Genomic DNA, 23,715 nt, shown 5'->3' on the forward strand with positions numbered 1-23,715 from the left:
GATAGATACAGCTAAATATTAAGACATTTATATAATCCACTAAAAAAAGATATAGAATTGGTTAACAAGAAAGGAATGGTATATGGGCATTGTAAAAAAGTCAGTTTTCATTAAAAACATAATTTATATGTCATAAAGCCATGAGTATAAGCAATATATACATATATTTTTAAATGCTATTTCAATAATTTATTTGTGAAATTGATATATTTGAGAAATAAGTGGAAAACATTAATTTTTCTACTTATAAAAAATAAATCCTCTGAAAAAGCATTTTAGGCTGTCATTTACACTGGAATCTTTTATAAACATGCTTAAGGTGACTATGAAAAATTAATAATTAAGGATGAAATGTTAAAAAAAAAAATAAAGGAAAAAGACTAGCCTAAAACAAAGTTCAAAAACATTCATAGTATTTGTATCTTATATATCAATCAAATAAGCATTTTTCAAGATAACAGATTCATTTTAATTCAAGTCTTGGGCAGTATTTTGAACTGAAAGGTGCTCTGAAAAATGATACAAATGATCTCTACAGTTAGGTTTCAAAGAAAGACATCTTCTGAGATATTTTCTGATTGAAAAAGTTTGCGATTCTTTTTTTGTCTCTACCTTAAATTCAAACTGAAAAAGTTTGCGATTCTTTTTTTGTCTCTACCTTCAATTCAAACTATGTTAGAAGGTCCATAAACAGGTGAAAAACTGACTTTAATATAATTTATGTTGTTCACTTCATGTCGACTTTGAACTTTATGTGTGTTCAAAATGTACTTTTAATCTTTTTATAGTAGCTGAACAGCAAATCCAATGAATTTACTGGGAGCCACTTTAGTTCATACACAAGTTTCACATCTTCCTCTATGGTAAGAGTTTTTTTTTTTTTCCATTTTCTTTGCCTGTGCCAAATTAGCTCTATTTAACATATCAATAAAAAAGCATCTTCCATACCTGAATCTCTTGATTTTGTCCTTTTAAAAAAGTCTAAAATATATTTTATTATTACTAAAATACTCTGAATTTAAATTTTCAAAAAATAAAAATTTATCTATTCTATAGCTGTCACATAAAAAGTATCCATTTTTACCATAATTATTTGATTTGATTTACAAATAAATGTTCTAATTCTTCTCTAACACATTCAAAACTACATTTTTGGTTCATCATCTGAAAACTAAATTTAATTTTACTTAAATTATTAAGTTAAAGTTATAGACCACATCTTAAACAAATGGATATAATCAAAAGCTACGGAGTTGCTAAGAGGCAAATTAGACATTTCTGAAGAATATTTGAGACTATTATAAAAATTAGCTTTGCTAAATTCCAACTGGTAGATGAAGTGAATGGTATTGTTATAATTGAAATAAATTAACATTCAACAGAAATGTTTCACAGATATAAATACCAAGTTACAAATATTTAATGATTGACATATTATGCTTTCAAATACTTTGTTGAAAATAAATTATTTTATTCAGTTAGAAATAAAATCTTAATTTATACTGAAAGTAGTGATTTTATTTTAGTGAGGTGAAAAATCCACTAATAATTCTAAATAGATACTTTAAAATCAACCTTTTATTAAAAGAATTTCTGGTTAAAAAAAAACCCTCTCCAAATTACATTTCTTAAAACTTTTATTAATTAATTTAAAATGTATATACTTAAATAGTATTGTAGAGATAATATAGAAAACATAACAAGTTTATATAAGCATTTTAGAAATCACTCTTGATAGAGAAGTCTAAATTTAGTTTTCATTCTTCATGAGATTTTTTTCTTGAAAAATCAAATTATTCAAATTGAACTAAAATAACTACCAAAACTTTTTTTCTTCATGTTCATTCTAGTACTAGTAAGAAAATAATTGACTGGCAACAATGAAGGTCCTAGGGTTTAATGAACTAGATGCTGTCATGAATCCAGCAAAAGAATATGATCATTGCTTCTAAATTTATCAATTTCAAGAAGCTTAAAAGGAATTTTCGCTCTATATAAACTTTATAACTCTTTTCAATAATTAAATGTTAATTTTGAAATAAAGTTCCTTGGTTATCATAAATATGGCATATTTCTCCAACTATGGTTCCAAAGAGTTTCTGCACCTTCATTTTAGATACTTTAAGTTACTCTTCTTTGGAAGTAGCATTTTATTCCTTTCATGACATTAAAAACTACCTAAATTAAAAGAAGTTAAGCAAACCATTTTATATAGCCTGTGGAATATCCAATGTTTCACTTTTATGATACAATTTATACTTTACAAAGAATCGGGTTTCATTATTATTTTCTATGATTCTGCATTGCCAATGCACCAACACATTTTAAAAATCAGAACTTGAGACACATACATAAGGAAACATATGTAGGATGACTGAAACAATGATCCACTGTGATAATGGTTATCTCATGTGGTTTTACTCCAGAAGGGTTTTATGAAGCATTTTTCTCATTCGTTTATGTTTTCCCATGGAATCCTCTTGTGGCCTTCTTATGGTCATGTCGAAGACTTCGGATTGTACTATTGATGGCAGCCACACATGCTTTCCAATCATATCCAGTTTCTGTAAGGTCATAAGATGGATAGTTCTCCTGAAGAAAGTCTGATGGCAAAAACCCCAAACATATCACAAGTTATTCTGTAATACTGAAGTATGATGTGGAACAAGTTTAAGGTTTATTCATACTTTCATAGCTATTAAAAATGTCTACAATGACAGCAACAAATTCTTTCAATTATAATTATTCAGCTATGACCATCAAAATGACAAACCACTTGTCAACATTCAAATGGCAAGACATATCTTAATAAATAATATCCTGGTGACACAGACTTGTGGAAGTCTATTACCAAAAAAGGAAATGTGTGTGTGTGTGTGTGTGTGTGTGTGTGTGTGTGTGTGTGTGTGTATCTAGATGTGGCTATATAAAAAACATGCTTGTAAAGTGAATAGTGATATAAGTAAATGAGAGCTAGAAGAGACTAGCCCCAATTTTTAGACAGGGTTAACAAAGCCAATGAAAAAGTTGGTCAAATGTATCTGTGATCAGTAACAGGTTCAACAGGTTAGAGAGCTGTTACATAAGAAGCTTGTTCTCCACGTGGCTTCACGTTTTATTTTATTTCTTGGGCATAGTTAATAGTCACGGTTTGGGGCATAAGAGTAAACTGTTTTACTGATGATAAATATATAATATTAGTTTTTAATACAAGGGACAGCATGTATATTTGGTAGTTTTAGAATCATATGTGATGATTTTTCTGATCTTTGTTCTATTTATATATTCAATTCAAATAAATTAAGGGTTCCTATATTCAGATCCATAGGAGGCTGACTCTTCCTAGTACTAATACAAAAGATCCAAATGTTTGGTCGTTAGTGGAAATGGAATTTTCTTTTCTGTTATCAATTTTAAAAATTAGGCACATTCCATGTTCTTTTAGCAATTATTTAAGCTTTTGTCATTCATAAATTTGTGTTTCTGGAAAATCCTAATTCTTAGGGTAAAAAGTCCTAATGTTTACTACCAATTAGATGAAATCACACATAAAATTTCATCTAAAGCTAGAAGATATCAGCTAGTCCAAACTCCTCATTTGGAAGGTCAAGTGACTTTCTTTTTTATTTGTTATAAACTTATCTCACTCATTTCAAATGGTACTCTCTTGCACTGTGCTAATTTTTCAGGATTCAGCGAACAGTCTGTTTGTCTTTTTCATACTACTTGTGATTTTACAGATTTAACTAAAACCACAAGTTCTTGCCTTTTCCCTAATCTGGAATGAGCTAATCTTTCATTCCACATTCATATAACATATATCTATGTTTCAGTTATATCACTTTTAATCCATTAATTTAGGAATTTACAGAAGAAACATGCCTTCCTTCCATCTAATGGTAAAAAAAGGAAATGCAACATGTTTTTGGAAAAGAGTAATGGTAACAGGAGTTTTTCATGCCTTTTTATCATTCAACAATCCTGTATTAAGTTCCTTCTATTCGTTCTAAGTTCTAGGAAAGAGAGGAAAACTAATAAAAATCAATAAGTAAGATACAATTTTCTCAATGAGCTTGAAAACTAGTAGGGGTATATGCTGTTATGGGCCAGAACTCTGAACTTGAAACAAAGGATTCTTACAAGGTACTAAGTCAGTGGAATTGAGGAGACAATGGTTAAATCTAGTTTAGCATTGATTTAATCCTACAACAAATAATGGTTTCGTTGTGATATAATGATTGGTGTATACTCAGTGTGGAACATATAAGCTAGGAGCTTTAGACAGGATGGACATTCGGAGGGAGCTAGAAGCTGAAGCTGGCAGAGGCAAAGGACTGGCGGCAGAACCTTTCAGAACCAAGGAGAGAGATAGGCCTCTAAGAAAGCTAACTGGGCCACAGCAAAAGAGACAAGACTTTGAAAGAGATAATAAAGGATTTGGACTTTAATATCTGGCAACTCTTGTGGTGATTACTGAACTGAAATGAAGGCTGCTCCCAGAGACCCCAAGAAAACCGAACAAAAGAACATTACATTTTGGAGAGAACCCATTACATGTTTTTGGAAAAGAGTAATGGTAACAGGAGTTTTTCATGCCTTGTATTCATTCAACAATTAAGTTCCTACTATCCGTTCTAAGTTCTAGGAAAGAGATGAAGACTAATAAATTAATGATTTAATTTATTAATAAAAATTATTTATAAATATTAATAAATAAGATACAATTTTCTCAATGAGCTTGAAAACTAGTAAGGGCCTATGCCTCAAAGATAAATAGAAAATAATACATGAAAAAATGTGCAAGAGAGGTACAAAGCATCATGTCAAGTCTTAGGTTTGGGGGGAAGAGGAAGATCGTTTCTGACTGGAAGGAGGGGAGTCACATATGAAGCTCATAGGTTTCATGTAGCATGTGGCATTTGAATTAGATCTTAAAAGTGTGGGTAAAGATTTTAAAAGGTAGGAGTTCTAAGGATAGAAAACATTCCAAATATTAAAGAATAACATGAAGGCATATATGTGAGAAATTAAGCAGTCTAAAGTGGATGAAACATAGAATACAAATTGGCTAAGTTCAGAAAAGTAAAGGGAGGCTCTATTGTGAAAGCTTTTAATACCATTGTTAAGAACAAATCTAAGGAATTTAGATTCCTTCTTTACAAGGAAGATTAATCTTGCAATAATATATGGTTGATATAAGAGAATAAAGGGAGTTGTGATATATCTATTGAAATACATAGTCCATAAAAGTGGAACTTGTACCTTGGTAGAAGTGAAAAGATAAAATAAATGCAGTAAATACTGTGCAAACAGAATGAGCAGATCTTACTCTGTAACTAAATTATCTTTTTTTCTACTTCAACTCTTAAACCCAAATGTTCTCCAAAGGGAGAACCAAGCAAGTGAATGAGTAAATGGCAGTACCACTGAGAGTAAGAGAGTTCAGGAAGAAGATATTTAACAAATTCAATAAGTATGGGTCCACTGTGCTGAATTCTATACAAAGTTCAGAGAACATATGGTCCTGCTCTTGTAGAACTTAGTATACAATAAAGAATTAATGTGTAAACAAATATGGTTTAATAACCGTTGATGTGTTCACTCAGCCAAATGCTTTTTAAGTTCTGATGTCAAAAATTATTACCAATTAGGGAAACTCAAGGAAAAGTTCCAAGGAACAGGTAACATTAGAAACATTAAGAAAGTTACAAATTAAAAGGGGTATAGAAGAGAGTGGGAGGGAGTACCAAAGACTATGAACAAAGGCAGAAAAATCTAGGATGTGCATGACAGTTTTTCTGGAGTGTGATGGAAGACAGTAGTACAAAACACTGACAGAGAAGTGGTACATGGAAAGAGCTCCAAGCCTGAATCAGGAAGACTGATCTTCCTAAGTTCAAATCTAGCCTCAGACACATACTAGCTGTGTGACCCTGGGCAAGTCACCTTACCCTGTTTACCTTACTTTCCTCATCTGTAAAATGAGCTGGAAAAAATAAGGTTCTTGTTAGTTTTCTGGAGGTCTTGGAGCAGCCTTCTTTTCAGTTAAGTAATCGCCACGAGAATAGCCAGGGATAAAGTCAAAATTCTTTATTGTCTCCTTGCTTGGGGCTGGGCAGCTTTCTGGAGAGCCTTTCAGACTGGCCTTGGTCTTAGTGGGTGAAGTGCAGGAGGCCAGCCACCATGGGGTGTGAGATAAAGTGAATGAATCTGTCTTTCTTGGCTCTGAGAGACTGAGTTCCAGCTTCCAGTCCTCTTGTCTTCTCTGGCTCTGACCCTGGCCGAGTTTGTCCCACTTTATATGCTCTATTTTAATTACATCATCATAGGTATGAATCTTATAGAACTATATTAAGTACTAAGTACGTGTACTGAACTAGAGAACTATTAATCACCATTGTAAAATAGATAACCATTGTCTTATCAATTCCACTGAGTTAGCACCTTGTAAGAATCCTTGTTTTAAGTACAGTAAAGAAATGGCGAACCACTCCAGTATCTTTGCCAAGAAAACTCCAAAATGGAGTCATGAAAAATTAGACACAAATAAATAACAATAATGAGGATGCAAAGCTAGAGGGTGCCAATTAATAAAGAAATGTGAATACCAGGTTATTTTTACTCAATAGATTTGATGAAATTAGACATGAATAAAGAAGTTCAATTTGGCAGAAATGAATAGGATGGGTTTTTCTTTGGGGGAGTGAGGAGAATTTCCCAGAGAGAAGCATTGAAAAAAGGCTATCCTAATCATCTAGGTGAGGATAACAAGAGGTTGTTGTAGGAGGGGCAGAATTGGAAGAGAGGATCACTGTGGTAACAGTGATTATGAAAAGCGCTGCCCAAATAAGCTTCCTTAAGCATAGGCCCAATCATATTACTAATTTGCTCAAAATACTTTAGTCACTTTCTGATAACCTCTGGGATAAAATAAAATCTCCTTAACCTAACATTTAGGACTCCCCAAAATTTGACTTAAACCTACCTTTTCAACTCTATTTCAAATTACTTTCCTTCACTTCATTTTATGTTCCAGCCAAAACGAAATAAATTTTAAATGAGACATGAAACTTCCTGTCACTGGGCATACACACAGGTCACTTTCCATGCCTAGTTTCTGTCTTTCAGAATCCTTATCCTCCTTCAAGAGTAAGTTTAGTGGAAACTGAGTAAATGCCCATCAATTGGAGAATGGCTGAATAAATTGTAGTATATGAATATTATGGAATATTATTATTATGTAAGAAATGACCAGCAGGATGATTTCAGAAAAGCCTGGAGAGACTTACATGAACTGAGCTGCTTCTAAAAAGGAAGTTCCTCATGGGGAGCTCCCTGAATTGATGAAATCCTAGGTACGACATATTAGGATTTATCAACACCATAGTCAACAAAATAAAAAAATAGAACATTTCATCAGTTTCTTGTCCCTCAGAGTATCTCAAATTATCCCCATTAAAATTCTCATTTTATTTTGGTAAGTATTAATAGGAAAGCAATGATTGTGTCTCTAGTATTGGACACTCAAGTTTATAGAATGTGGGACCTGCTGTCAGGTGATTTGGGGAAGAATCCCAACTCTGCCATTTATTCTCTACACCACTTTGGACAAGTCAACCTCTCTGGCCCTCAGTTTCCACATCTTCAAAATGAAGAGGCTGGACTAGAACTTTTCAATTCTTCAATACTCATATGAAAGTTTTCCCTTAGGATTTCTGCACTAAAAATAGGGATTGATAATGAACCTTAAGGAATTTTTATTGGGAGACCTTTCTGTCCTTTTACACTAGAAAACCCTTCCTTCTATGTGTGGAGCACTGGAGTCAACAACTTGGCATTGTATTTCTAAGAGGCTGCAGATGTCTGCCCCAGAGTAATATAATTTAGCCTTTAATGACTTAAACCACATGAATTTATAACAATTATTATTTTTATAAGTCTTCATTTAAAAGGGCAACAATATTGATATCATTTCTAAATCACAATATGTCTGTTACCAATAATCTTTAAGGGTCTTTCTATATAAAAGCAGAAAAATAGAAATCTTTTGATGGTTTAAATGTTGAATTAAATTGTATAATATATAACAACTAAACATCTAAAATTTTGTTGTTACAGGATTTGTAAGAACAGTGAACCTAATACTATCTTGAATCTTCTTTAAGAACCAAGTTCATGGAACTATATATAGTTCTAACTTCTCAATTAGATTTTAAACCAAATATGAATGATGGGAAGGTATTTGTTGACTGTAAAAATGGTAATTCCTACAAAGAGAATACATATAGAATTCTTAAACAAATTTCCATCCTATGCTTGCAACAGACTCAAAAAGTATATAAATGTAAGATACTTGCAGATGCTATGGACATAAATACAAAATTAAAGCCATTCCCTTCCAAGAACTTACAATTAAAAATCTTCTGTAGTGACTAGACATTTTCATGCATGACTGTTAGTTCCCAGAAGAGTTTCTGACTCAAAAATCTTAAAGAATCATTAGATCTAAATGTGATTTTTGGTCTTTCAATCCAACTCTCTTTCCTTCTAATGTTCTGCAACATCCATGACAAATTCAATTTGTGCTTCAACATTTATAACTCAGAGGTTATTACTTTTACAGCAGGTAACCTGCTTTCTTTCTTTCTTTCTTTTTTAAAAAAATATTATATTTTACTTTCCCCCCAGTTACATGTAAAAACAATTTTTAAAATTTATTTTTAAAACTCTGATTTCCAAATTTTCTCCTTTCCTCCCTTTCTATACATCCCCTCACTGAGGAGGCAAGAAATGTAATATAGGTTATATATATATAGTCATTCAAAACATTCCCATATTAGTCATGTTGTGAAAGAAAACATAAACCACCTTCCCCTCAAAAAAAAAAAAAAAAAAAAAAAAAAACAACCCTCAAGACTTCAAAAGCTGTATTCAGTTACTACTAGTTTTTAATTTGAGGATAAAGTGAAAAAAAGGGGCAGCATCATATGAAATGACAATATGAAATAGATTTGGGAAAACATAGTGGTTAGTGACAGGAACCAACCATGACAATGACATGCATTAAAGATTACAAAAGTTTGTCATTTGTTATATTTAATTCATGGACTTAGCCAAATACAGCTTAGCAAAGCAGTGTCATACTGATTAAGGAACTTGCTTTTGGGGTGGGAGAGGGGCAACTTTTAATATAGAGTCAGAAGGAAGAAGGGGAAAGGGCAGAGTCTAGGAAGTGACAAGATATATAATGAGAAGCTGAGACTATCTTAAGATCTGGGAAATTTTAGTTCCCGTCATGAATTGTTTTAGATAGGCTAATAAGACAATTTGGGAAAACTGACCTGACTATGATTGCTAATAGACACAGGATGGGCTCATTTTAATAATTCTTGAGAATAAGCTGGTTTAGAGTTCTCATCAGGGTTGGATAGCACTTTTCATCATAAGTCCTTCAGAGTTGTTTGATCATTGTATTGATAATGGCTACATCATTCACAGCTGACCATCTTGCTGTTACTTTGTACACAGTCCATGTCACTTTGCATCAACTCATAGAAATCTTTTCCAATTCTAAGAGAATCATGCTCAGCATTTCCCATAGCATAATAGTATTTTATCATAATCACACACCACAATTTGTTTAACCATTCTTCAATTGATGGGCATTCCCTAAATTTCCAATTCTTTGCCACCAGAAAAGAGCTGCTTTAAATGTTTTTGTACATATAAGTCCATTTTCTTTTTCTTTTTTGGGATAGAGTGGTAAAATGCTATCCATTCCTGATGAGAATTCTAAATCAGCTTATTCTCAGGAATTGCTAAAATGAGCCCCATCCTGTGTCTATTGTCAATCATAATCAGGTCAGTTTTCCCAAATTGTCTTGTTAGCATATCTAAAACAATTCATGACGGGAACTAAATTTTTCCAGACCTTAAAATAATCTCAGCTTCTTAGCATATCCGGGATAGGGACCTAATAGTGATATTGCTAGGTCAGAGAATGTGCACAGTTTTATAGCCTTTGGGCATAGTTCTGAATGGGACCAGGTGAAGATTTCTCAAAAAGTCTATGAGATGCAGTGGATCACACCCTTGGCCTAAATTTCAGGAAGTCACATGATCCCTATTCTCAGAGGACTATAGGGCAGAAAAGGTCACACTTTGGGCCTAAGCTTCAGGAAGTTGTGTGACCCATAGGAAATAGTTATCATTGCTGGCCATTGGTCAATAATGGTTACTTCCTTTTCAGTCCATCAAATGAAAAGACTGGGTGTTTTGCTATTTAATCAGATTCACTATTTCTGTTTTGTTATACCAGGCACATGCTGGGAAGATGGGAGCTGAAAAGATCTATATCTGCTCAGGTGTGCTTGGGCCTTTCCTTGAAAGAAATAAATACTTCCTGTTTGTATCTGAAGATGCCTTTGAGTAGTCACTTTGGGTAAGGGAGTCTAACCTGCATTCCTCACAGCTTATGAGGGCTCGCCTGGGAACTGTGATTTCCCAGAGAGATGACTGGGGTTCTGATGCAGGGCAGGTGCCAAGTTGGGTTTTCTTGGACCATCCTTGAGATCAGACCCTCAGGCTCCCTCTCTGTGGACTATGGGCCTGAAGAGAGGCATCCAAATACAAAAAGGAGCACAAGTTTAAAGAAGAAGCTCGAGGGCAAATGAACAATCAGGTAACTTGTGTGCACATCAATCAGAGGGAAGGAGAAGGAGCAGATCAGAGTTACTTTCCCCAGGATATTGCCTGTGTTCTTGGGTTGTCCTTAGGCTGAAGGGGACTTTGGAATCATCAAGGCATGGTGATCCAAGGTTTAAGGGTGCTGCCTAGTAAGCCAGAAAGAAGTCCTGATAAATGGCACAAAGCAGGAGCGCTCTGGATGACTGCTGAACAGGGGCAACCCCTCTGGGCCTGGAGATCCAAGTCAAGAAGTCAGCTCTGTGTGTTACAGGATCTCAAGCCATGAGACTGGAGGCACATAATAGTCCAAACCAAATCTTCAGATCAAAAAAAATCTAAAATATCACCAGAGTGTGCACTTGATATTTCCTTCTTTTGTCTAGGGAAGGGATGGTCCTTTTTCATGTAATTTTTGTCTGTGCTTATGTCTTTATGCAGAATGAATGTCTCATGTCTGTTCTGTGAGGTAGGTTTGACTTTCTCCTGTAAACTTCAGCTCTGGCCAAGCTGGGGGCTACAGGAAAAAGTTAGCTAATTTTTGAGAGCAATGATGGAGAGTTTGGCAATTGGTCATTTCAAGATTGCAAAAGTGCCTAGGATAAGACAAATGTTATATGAGTATTAACTCCTTTATTGGATTTAATTGCTTCATATTTGGTAAGTTTATATGGATTTCTAGATGTGACCAACATATAATACCAACATTGAGATAAATATATGTAAATATAAAATAAGTGTATATAAAGTAATTTGGAAACACATTCAACTAAATTAAGGCTTCCACAAGGAGGATAGTGCATAGAGTAAAGAGAGTCTCTTTCTCTTTCTTCCTCCTTCCCTCATTCCCTGACTGCAGCAGGGACACATGGACTAAGGGGTTAGAGGGAGAGAAAGAAACTGCTCAATCAGTTCAGTGAAATTTGTTATTTGAGGTATGATAGTAAAAGCAGTTTTATATAATTTGTAATACTTTTGCACTGACTTTAGAAAAAACCCCAGAAAAGCTAAAAAGCAGAAAAGCTGCTTTTAAAACAAACAGCCTAGTCCACAAGTCTTTTCTGATTTACAGAGGGAAAAAAAAGAATAAAAACTTATCTTCATTAGCTTTGCATTTTAGGGAGGTGGAGCCAAGATGGCAGAGAAGGCACACACAACTCTCTAAGCTCCTCTCATTCCCCTCATAACCATTTAATTCAGCCTCAAAAATAGCTCTTCACTGCTTAAATTCATGAAGATTAGAAGCACACAACTTACCACCATACATCAATCTGGAAGATCGCCAGGAAAGGTTTGTCCTGAGGGGCCAGGAACAGACTAGCACAGGCAGCGAGAGACTAGCGTCCTGAGCAGACCAGGGGCGGGGGAGATCTCTGTGGTTAGAGAAGTTATAGAGACGACTCTGCTATAGGCTAACTGCTCTGCTTTGACTACAAAGCAGTAAACTGGCAGAGAGATTAAGGTCTGAAACAGAAGGTACTCTAAAAAACGCCAGAACCTAAAAAGATCTGGCTGTAACCACTCAAACCCGGAAGTGACTCAGGCAGACTTTAACGCAGCCCTGCGGCCACATCCAGCAGTTCGGGGCTTTTGCGGGGGCAGTTACTAATCTGCACGACAGTGGGGCACAGCCTGGGGCAACAGAACTTCCCCAGCACATTGTGCTTCCCGGGCAGACAGTTCAGATCCCTACAAATCCATTCACTGCTCAACTGTTAATACCCACAGCCCCAGGGCAGGCTTTGGCTTGGGAAGTGAAACTCTCACTGCTCCAGTCTAGCCGTAGGGCAGTCATTATCTCACCCAGAGGGGGTCCTTTGAAGGGCACTTTCCCAGCTTGGCCCTGCAGGCCTGAGTTACTCCCAGGTGGGGAACTCTTTCCCAGAGCACTCCAGTACTCCCTGCTTTTTGTAGCCGGCTGGCAGGACAAGATACCCGTCCATACACCTTTCACTGCTCTGCAGAGGAAGCTGGTAACCTCCTGGCTCTGAAGGCAGACCCTACAGGCTTTAACAAAATGAGTAAAAAAATCAAAAGAACACTTGATAGTTTCTATACAGAAAGAGAACAACTTTTCAACCCTGAAGAGAATAATAGCAGACAGTCTCCAGACAATTGTTGGTCTCAAATACAAAAGGCTCTCCTAGAAGAGACTATTAAAAACCTTAAAAGAGAACTAGAAGAAAAATGGGGAAAGGAAAGAGAAGCTATGCAAGAGAGCAACAACTTCCTAAAATGTGAATTAGAAAAGGTAAAAAACTCCCAAGAAGTGCAGAGAAACAGAATTTGTGAATTGGAAAAAGAAAATAACTCACTAAAAAAAAAAAAAAAAATTAGTGAAATGGAAAAAAATTCCATAGAGCAAAACAACTCAGTTGGACATATACAAAAAGAAGTTAAAAAAAAAAAAAGTTAATGGAGAAAATAACTCACTAAAAATCAGAACTGAACAAATAGAAATGACTGATTCATTGAGATATCAAGAATCAGTCAAGCAAAACCAAAAAAATAAAAGATTGGGAAAATGTCAAATATTTACTTGGAAAAACAACAGACCTGGAAAACAGATCTAGGAGAGATAACCTGAGGATCATTGGACTATCCAAAAATTATGATGAAAAAAAGAGCCTAGATACTATTTTACAGGAAATCATCAAAGAGAACTGCCCAGAAGTAATAGAACTGGAAGATAAAATAGGCGTTGAAAGAATTCATCGAACATCTTCTGAAAAAGACCCTAAAATAAAGATTCCGAGGAATATTGTGGCCAAATTTCAGAATTTTCAGACTAAAGAAAAAATTTTACAAGCAGCCAGGAAAAAACCAGTTCAAATACTGAGCTGCCACAATAAAGGTCACACAAGATCTGGCTGCCTCAACATTAAAGGATCGAAGGGCCTGGAATCAGATATTCCGAAAGGCAAAAGAGCTTGGAATGCAGCCAAGAATAAACTACCCAGCTAAGCTGAGTATTTTTTTCCATGGAAGAAGATGGACATTAAATGAAACAGAGGAATTCCATTTGTTTCTAAGGAAAAAACCAGATTTAAACAAAAAATTTGATCTCCAACAACAGGACTCAAGAGAAGTAGAAAAAGGTAAAAGGAACTCTTGAGAACTGTATTTCTGTTGTGGATATACATAAAAACCATATGATTAATTTGATTTTACCGATATAAGATAAAAAAGGGAAGTAGAAATGGAAAGGGGTTAGTGTCAAAAAAAGGGAAAAAGGGATATAAAAAGAGGGAAACTACATGCGACGATGAGGCAAAGGAAACCTATCACATCTGACGGTACTTAGAGAGGGGGAGGAACATTGTGTGAATCCTACTCTCATCAGAGTTGGCTGAAAGAGGAAATAATTGACATATTTGTTTTACAGCGATTCTTGTCTCACTTCATTAAAAAGTGGGAGAGGAAAAGGGAAAAGGAAAAAGAGTCATAAAGGAAGGGTACAAGAAAGGGGAAGGGATTTAAAGGGAGGAGGGAGGAATCCTAAAGAGGGAGAGCTGCGTGACACAAGTGGGACCAATAAGTTTAATACTAGGGAAGAAGGGAAGGAGGGAAAGAAAAAGAAAAGTATAATCTGGGGATATTAGGATGACAGGAAATACAGAATTAGTCATTTTAACCGTTAATGTGAATGGGATGAACTCTCCCATAAAGAGGAGGCAGATAGCAGACTGTATCAAAAGTCAAAACCCTACAGTATGTTGTTTACAGGAAACACATTTAAAACAGGGAGATACATACAGAGTAAAAGTAAAAAGCTGGAGCAGAATCTATTATGCTTCAGGTGAAGTCAAAAAATCAGGGGTAGCCATCCTTATCTCAGATCAAACAAAAGCAAAAATTGATCTAATTAAAAGAGATAAGGAAGGAAACTATATCTTGCTAAAGGGTATTATAGACAATGAAGCAATATAAGTATTAAACATATATGTACCAAGTGATATAGCATCTAACTTCCTAAAGGAGAAATTAAGAGAGTTGTGAGAAGAAAGACAGCAAAACTATAATAGTGGGAGATCTCAATCTTGCACTCTCAGATTTAGATAAAACAAATAGAAAGAAATCAAAGAGGTAAATAGAATATTAGAAAAATTAAGTATGATAGATCTCTGGAGAAAACTGAATGGTAACAGAAAGGAGTATACTTTCTTTTCAGCAGTTCATGGAACCTACACAAAAATTGACCATATATTAGGACATAAAGACCTCAAAATTAAATTAGAAAAAGAGGAGGAAGGCAGAAATAGTAAATGCTTTCTTTTCAGATCACAAGGCAATAAAAACTACATTCAACAAAAAGTGAGGTGTAAATAGACCAAAAAGTAATTGGAAACTAAATAATCTCATCTTAAAGAATGATTAAGTGAAACCGCAAATTATAGACACAATTAATAATTTTACTCAAGATAATGACAATGGTGAGACATCATACCAAAATTTATGGGATGCAGACAAAGCAGTAATAAGGGGAAATTTTATATCCTTAAAGGCTTACTTGAATAAAATAGAGAAAGAGAAGATCAATGAATTAGGCCTGTAACTTAAAGAGCTAGAAAAAGACCAAATTAAAAACCCCCATCAATTACTAAACTTGAAATTCTAAAATTAAAAGGAGAAATTAATTATTGAACTAATAAATAAAACTAAGAGTTGGTTTTATGAAAAAACAATAAAATTGGTCAATCTGATTAGAAAAACGAGAGAGGGAAATCAAATTAGTAGTCTTAAAAATGAAAAGGGAGAACTTTCCACCAATGAAGAGGAAATTAAAGAAATAATAAGGGGTTACTTTGCCCAACTTTATGCCAATAAATTTGATAACCTAAGCGAAATGGATGACTACTTCCAGAAATATAGGCTTCCCAGATTATCAGAGGAGGAAGTAAATTGCTTAAATAGTCCCATTTCAGAAAAAGAAATAGGACAAGCTATTAATCAACTCCCTAAAAAAAAAAAATCCCCGGGACCAGATGGATTTACATGTGAATTCTACCAAACATTCAAAGAACAATTAGCCCCAATGCTTTATAAACTATTTGAAAAAATAGGGAATGAAGGAGTCCTACCAAATTCCTTTTATGACACAGACATGGTACTGATACCTAAACCAGGTAGGTTGAAAACAGAGAAAGAAAATTATAGGCCAATCTCCCTAATGAATATTGATGCTAAAATCTTAAATAAGATATTAGCAAAAAGACTACAGAAAATCATCCCCAAGATAATACAACACGATCAAGTAGGATTTATACCAGGAATGCAGGGCTGGTTCAATATTAGGAAAACTATCAGTATAATTGGCCATATTAATAATTAATTTAACAAAAACCATATGATCATCTCAATAGATGCAGAAAAAGCATTTGATAAAATCCAACATCCATTCCTATTAAAAACTCTTGAGAGTATAGGAATAAATGGACTTTTCCTTAAAATAATCAGTAGCAACTATTTAAAATCAGCACTAAGCATCATATGTAATGGGGACAAACTGCAACCATTCCCAATAAGATCAGGAGTGAAACAAGGTTGCCCACTATCACCATTACTATTTAATATTGTATTAGAAATGCTAGCTTTGGCAATAAGAGTTGAGAAAGAGATTAAAGGAATAAGATTAGACAATGAGGAAACCAAATTATCACTCTTTGCTGATGATATGATGGTATACTTAGAGAACCCCAGAGACTCTACTAAAAAGTTATTAGAAACAATCTACACTTTAGCAAAGTTGCAGGATTCAAAATAAACCCACATAAGTCATCAGCATTTTTATATATCACTAACAAAACCTAACAGTTAGAGTTACAAAGAGAAATTCCATTTAAAGTAACTACTGATTGTATAAACTATTTAGGAATCTATCTGCCAAGGGAAAATCAGAAACTTTATGAGCAAAACTACAAAACACTTTCCACACAAATTAAGTCTGATCTAACCAACTGAAAAATATGAAATGCTCTTGGACTGGGCGAGCAAATATAATAAAGATGACCATACTACCTAAACTAATCTATTTATTTAGCGCTATACCAATCATACTCCCAAAAAACTATTTTGATGACCTAGAAAAAATAACAACAAAGTTCATATGGAAAAACAAAAGGTCAAGAATTTCAAGGGAATTAATGAAAAAAAAATCAAATGAAGGTGGCCTAGTTCTACCAGATCTAAAATTATATTATAAAGCAGCAGTTACTAAAGCCATCTGGTATTGGCTAAGAAATAGACTAGTTGATCAATGAAATAGGTTAGGTTCAAAGGACAAAACAGCCAATAACTTTAATAATATAGTGTTTGACAGACCCAAAGACCCCAGTTTTTGGGATAAGAATGAATTATTTGACAAAAATTACCGGGAAAATTGGAAATTAGTATGGCATAAACTAGGCATTGACCCATACTTAATACCATACACCAAGATAAGGTCAAAATGGGTTCATGACCTAGGCATAAAGAATGAGATTATAAATAAATTGGAAGACAATAGGATAGTTTACCTCTCAGACCTGTGGAAGAGGGAGGAATTTATGACCAAAGAAGAATGAGAGATCACTATTGACCACAAAATAGAAAATTTTGATTATATCAAATTGAAAAGTTTTTGTACAAACAAAACAAATGCAGACAAGATTAGAAGGGAAACAATAAACTGGGAAAACATTTTTACAGTCAAAGGTTCTGATAAAGGCCTCATTTCCAAAATATATAGAGCATTGACTCTAATTTATAAGAAATCGAACCATTCTCCAATTGATAAATGGTCAAAGGATATGAACAAACAATTCTCAGATGAAGAAATTGAAACTATTTATAGCCATATGAAAATATGCTCCGAATCATTATTAATCAGAGAATTGCAAATTAAGACAACTCTGAGATACCACTACACACCTGTCAGATTGGCTAGAATGACAGAGAAAGATAATGTGGAATGTTGGAAGGGATGTGGGAAAGCAGGGACACTGATACATTGTTGGTAGAATTGTGAACATATCCAGCCATTCTGGAGAGCAATTTGGAACTATGCTCAAAAAGTTATCCAACTGTGTATACTCTTTGATTCAGCAGTGTTTCTACTGGGCTTATAACCCAAAGAGATACTAAAAATACCAAAATGTTTGTGGCAGCCCTATTTGTAGTGGCTAGAAGCTGGAAAATGAATGGATGCCCATCAATTAGAGAATGGTTGAATAAATTGTGGTATATGAACATTATGGAATATTATTGTTCTGTAAGAAATGACCAGCAGGATGAATACAGAGAGGACTGGCGAGACTTACATGAACTGATGCTAAGTGAAACGAGCAGAACCAGGAGATCATTATATACCTCAACAATGATACTGTTTGAGGATGTATTCTGATGGAAGTGGATCTCTTCGATAAAGAGAGCTAATTCAGTTTCAATTGATCAAGGATGGACAGAAGCAGCTACACCCAAAGAAAGAACACTGGGAAATGAATATAAACTGCTTGCATTTTTGTTTTTCTTCCCGGGGTTATTTATACCTTCTGAATCCAATTCTCCCTGTGCAACAAGAGAACTGTTTGGTTCTGCACAAATATATTGTATCTAGGATACACTGTAGCCTATTTAACATGTAAAGGACTGCTTGCCATCTGGGGGAGGGGGAGAGGGAGGGAGGAGAAAAATCGGAACAGAAGTGAGTGCAAGGGATAATGCTGTAAAAAATTACCCTGGCATAGGTTCTGTCAATAAAAATTTATTTAAAAAAATAAATAAAATAAAATTTTAAAAGCTTTGCATTTTAAAAGTATGGAGATTTGAGAGTATGCAGTTCTGAATGGGAGGAGGTTAAAAGAGAACAAAGAAAGCTGATGTCAATCAAAGTAAACAGACAGTAAGTGAAGAGGAGGTTTCTTCTGGAATTCTTCTTAAATTGTAAATTTGTTAAGCTTCTTAAAACTATTTTGTAAGATTATTATCTCTGAGAAATAACCTTTGAGTTACATAGGTCCCAATGAAGGAATCAGCTTACTGATAATCTACAACCTTGTTAAACAGGAATAACTTATAATGATTGGCTTTTATATCAGAAATGTTGAGCTTAAAGGCTACCTCCTCAGGTATAAAGATGGATTGTAAATTTTATGATGATCTCTTACAATCATATGAGACAATCACTGTATGTGCTAGGATTGTGAGTTTGTTTACTTTAAGCACAAGGGCTTAGAAATTTGTGTGTAAATATTGAAATATTACTACTAGAAATTTAAAGCTGTATTTGATTTGATTTGATTAAAAAATAGGTTATTAAAACAAAGTTCTGGTAGCTTATCTTAGGGGATCACATGTTTGTATCCCCTAATTAGATGAAATATGTTGATTTATAAAATGTATATTGGGTAATTTGCAAAAATTATGAGCTATGCTTTAATTTGGTGCCAAGCTCTGCTGGACATATGTATATGTTTTATGAAATTTGGTCCAAATTTATTTAGATATTAGCCAAACTGTGAATCTTAAAAATTTAAAAAAACAAAGAGGATTTTAAAAACAAGGGACAGAGATTTTTCTTGTTCAGCAAAATAACTGTATGGATATGTATAAATATATTATGTTTAATATATACTTTAACATATATAACCTGCCATCTAGGGGAGGGGATGGGAAGGAGGGGAAAAGTTGAAACAGAAGGTTTTGCAAGGGTCAATGCTGAAAAATTACCCATGCATTTATCTTGTAAATAAAAAGCTATTTAAAAAAAAAGGGACAAGATTGATTTGCAAAAGCAATTGATAGTTTGAATGGAACATCTAGTAATCACAAGTACTGATTTTTTAAAATAACTTTTTAATTGCTATGTACATTAAAATTGGAAATGACTGTAAATAACATGAGATTCCTATCCATTTTTGTGATAGCTATGTTATGTTTATTTGGCTATCACTTATGAAAATTGTGAAATTGCTAATTAAATTGAGGTTACTGTAATATTGAAACCTAAAAATTATTAGGTATTATATGGGTTATGTAGACACCAGATGATAATAGGCACCAAAGTTGGGGTTTGGTCATGTGAGGAATTTGAATTGGCCATTATCTTTGGTAAAATGTAGATTTATTATGGAAAGGGCAAGCTCCTAGTGGTACTTGCCATTTGCCAGGGAAAAGGAGACACCCATGAGGTTGGGCCATACCGTTGACTGATGGACTGGATCCTGGCGGGAACTTAGCACCCTAAAAAAGTTAACTATGAGAAGTGGGGTTGGGAAGTGTAGTGGAGTTAGAAGAGACATCATGTGGAGTAGGGGAAGGGAAAAGGGAAAGCTCTAACAGCTTGGAAAGGAAATTTAACTCACCCTCCCTCCCCATATTGGTTGCAGCTATTTTTTAGAAGTGAGAGAACAAACTCTACTCACTGGAGTTTATCCTCTCCCCTCCTTTCCCCACTCTCTGCCTCCCTCCCCCCAGTGATTAAATAAAATTACTTTAACATTTATTGTTTTTTATTGTTTAAAGGAATAGCTTATATTTACTTGGTGTTAATAACTGAATGTTTGTTTTTATTTTTCAAGTTTATGGCTGCCTTAAGGCAAGGTCATTTTTGATGCTATATCAAAGATTCCACTGCTTGGCAAGAAATTTTTAAGAGGTTTGTTAGACCTGCAAGTTCTCTGAAAACGATTATTTCTACCAAGGTCTCCATCTGTCTTCAGCAAATTATTTAATATTTATTTAAGTGCATTATGGTCTCCTTGTTTAATGAATATGATAACAAATATGACCTACAGATTTCTTGAAGTATTCAGGAGAGAATTTTAACCTGATATCCCTGCACTAGTTTTGACTGGGTTTTGAAAGCAAGGCACATCTTATAGGTTATGCACAATAGTTTGTAAGATTTTTTAGTTTGTTTGTTTTTATATAGACCCGAAGCCTCTGATTGGTGATACTTGCTATTGAGATGAAATCTCTTGGGACTATAACTAATATTGCTTTGAGTTTCAAATTTGGATATGATCGCCTGATGGATCATTAAGTCAGTAATCCACTATTGCAGAGAAATGTCATAAATTACTCAGAGGGATGCCTTACAGGTATATGTCTTATCTGGGCAGGCGCTGGGAAGACTTTAGCCTCTGTTTAAGGCAGAATCTTTCTGACTCAGTTTCCCAGTTCTGTTTCTTTGCTTCCTATTTGATTATTCGTTAGATTGGATATGAGATAGAAACTTCATGATTTGTTGTCAGAAATAAAGATGCTGTCATGTATGTGCTTTCAGACTGAGGCCCTAAAGAATTAGGTTTGACTGATTATATTATATTATAATCATGTCTCTACTTTTTTCTCTTAGAGCAAATTTCTAATCAGAGTAAGGAGTCAGTGAAAGGTATGAGGCATAATACAAGTATGTAGATGATATCTTGATCTGCAGTTCAGCCTTGGAGGCTTCTTTGACTGCAGCCATAAAACCTTTCACTCTCTTGCTTTCTGAGACTTGAGTTTCTTTTGTCTGAAGGCCTACTTTGCCTAAGTATTTGAGCTACCTCCCGTCTGCTCACTGGGAGAGGAAGTAGGCAATCTTAGCACACCCTGATCAGGCCAAGATTTTTAGGACTCTGAAGACTAAACTAATCTTTTGCCTAGGTCTTAGGCTTACGTAAAGCCTTTTATACTGTACATTGATGGAAGGGGGTCAAGTCCTAAGGGTCTCTGGAATTAACAGTGAATTAGTGCATTTTAAAAAATAAGGCTATAGATAATAAATAAGGCCTCAATTACTTCATCTGAAAATTGCTGATTTTTTTTTTTTTTGGTCATTTATCATGGGAAAGGGCTCTTACTTTTATAAATTTACTCAGTTTTCTGTATGTTTGAGAATTGAGGTCTTTACCAGAAAAACTCGATTCAAATTTTTTTTTCAAATTATATTACTAATTGTATTTTCCTCCAGCCTTTCCCCCCTATTTATTCTCTCCTTTCATCCTGTTCCTCTTCAAAAGTATTTTGTTTCTGACTACATTCTCCCCTCATCTACCTTCCCTTCTATCAACTCCCATCCCCTCTTCTCTTATCCCCTTTACCACTACTTTACTATAGGGTAAGAAAGATTTCTTTACCCAATTGAGTGTTTATGCTATTCCTTCCCTCTTTGAGCCAATTCAGATGAGAATAAGGTTCTCTTTTTCATTTCCCTTCTTTCCCCTCTATTATAAAAGCTTTTTCTTGTCTCTTTTATATGAGATAATTTACCTCTTCTATCTCCCCCAATTTCTTTCTCACCCCTTAATTTCGTTTGTTTTTTTCTTATGCTATCATCCCTGATGTGTTTGAGGTTTAGCACCAAATGAAGAGATTGAGGATGGAAATTGGCACCAAATGTTGGGGATTGGTCATGTAAAGAATTCACAATGGCCATTCTCTTTGGCAAAAGGTAGGTTTATTTAGGAGAAGAGGGTACAGGCAAAAGCAAAATAAACACCAGGAATGCTAAATATGAAATAGACTTGGGAGAGCATGTAACAATTAATAATAACAGAGAAGTTCCCCAGGGGAGCTCACAATTAACCAGGTGAAAGGACATACTCCATGAAGCAGTAATATGCCATTGACTGGCAGAAAAAATCCATAGATGAGTTTAGCACTCTAAAGAATTAGTTATCTATAAGAAGCAGGAAAAACACCATGAAGCATGGGGGAGGATGTGCGAAGAAAAAAGACAACATAAGGCACAGGGAAGGGGATGGGAAGAAAGACACCATGAGGCAGAATGCAGTGGCAGGTCAAAGCAAAAAGATTCAGTAAAGATTTTGTTGACCACAGATAGACTTACAAGGGAAATTCAACTTCAGGGGTTTAATATAATTTGGATTTTTGATTGGATACAATTAAGACTATAATTTGCAGAAAAGTACCTATATTGGTATAGATAGTTAATTTCAAAAGTTTTCCTATACAAGTGAAATCACAAGTCTAGTTGATGAGGTCCTAGATAGCTAAGTGGGTTTTGACTGGAAAGAATCGGAATTATTGTCCAAGCTACTACCTAAGGCAAGTACAGAGGAGCTCAGATACAATCATTTTTTTAAGTGGACCTTCTGTTCTTAAATAGGCCTTTTGTTCCTTGTTGAATTCCTAGAGTTGACAAAATCATCAAGATTCTACAGTTTACTATATCAAATCAGAAGACCTTGTTATGGTGTCAGTTATGATGTTATGATGTCAGCTCCCAGGTTATTTTTCCCCTCTGAAAGAATCTACCAGACAAATTCTTAAGGAATTTAGTCCAACCAAATGAGTCTTTCTTCATGTTAGACCTAATTCCTTTTAGGAGGATAATTTTTTTTAGGGTTAGCCTGCCAGTCAATGGCATAATTCCCCAATCTTTGTAGGATTCATTGGGAACTGCCCACTTTATGGAAGCAAATTATTTGAGAACTTGCCATGCCTAATACATTACAATGCTTATACTAATACTATAATACTTCCTTTGTTGACATCCCTGGTTAATTGTGCATGCTACTAGGGAACTTAGCACCAGAGTCTTTCTCCTTGTTAATGTCCAACTTCCTTTCAGCCTGCCAGTAAAAAACATAATAATTATAAAATCTTTACCTCTTGATTTGGAGAAAGTCTAAGCTTACAAATTCTTTTGAGACACTTTATGCCACTGACCCAAAATCCTAATATATTTTTGGGTCCAAATCCCCATTCCCCAACTTTTGCTAGATCCTACAGGGAAAGTTCCAAAACCTCAATATATTGTTGGGGTCCAGTATCCCCATATTCCATCATAGTCCTTATCCTTTTGTCTTTCTTAGTTTCCTAGTGCCAAAAAAATACAAATAATAAATTTAACATTAGATTCTTTTTTTTAATAGCTTTTTATTTACAAGTTATATGTATGGGTAATTTTACAGCATTGACAATTGCCGAACCTTTTGTTCCAATTTTTCCCCTCCTTCCCTCCTCTCCCTGCCCCCCCCCCCCCAGATGGCAAGATGACCGTAGATAATATTAGATTCTTAAACTACTAATATAATTTTCTAG

At 34.6% G+C, this 23,715-nt stretch overlaps 1 protein-coding gene across 2 annotated transcripts in view; it reads right to left on the reverse strand.

Moving 5' to 3' along the window:
* Window positions 1-1,614: 1,614 nt before the first annotated feature.
* BEND2 (BEN domain containing 2) overlaps window positions 1,615-23,715 on the reverse strand; it is a 59,741-nt gene continuing 37,640 nt past the window's right edge. For both annotated transcript variants that reach the window (XM_051984425.1, XM_051984426.1), the window contains exon 11: window positions 1,615-2,603. In XM_051984425.1, the coding sequence (XP_051840385.1) occupies window positions 2,458-2,603 (146 nt within the window). In that variant the 3' untranslated portion in view covers window positions 1,615-2,457. The remainder of the gene's footprint in view (window positions 2,604-23,715) is intronic.

Source organism: Antechinus flavipes, chromosome 3 (genome assembly GCF_016432865.1).
Source record: "Antechinus flavipes isolate AdamAnt ecotype Samford, QLD, Australia chromosome 3, AdamAnt_v2, whole genome shotgun sequence".
NCBI lineage: Eukaryota > Metazoa > Chordata > Mammalia > Dasyuromorphia > Dasyuridae > Antechinus > Antechinus flavipes.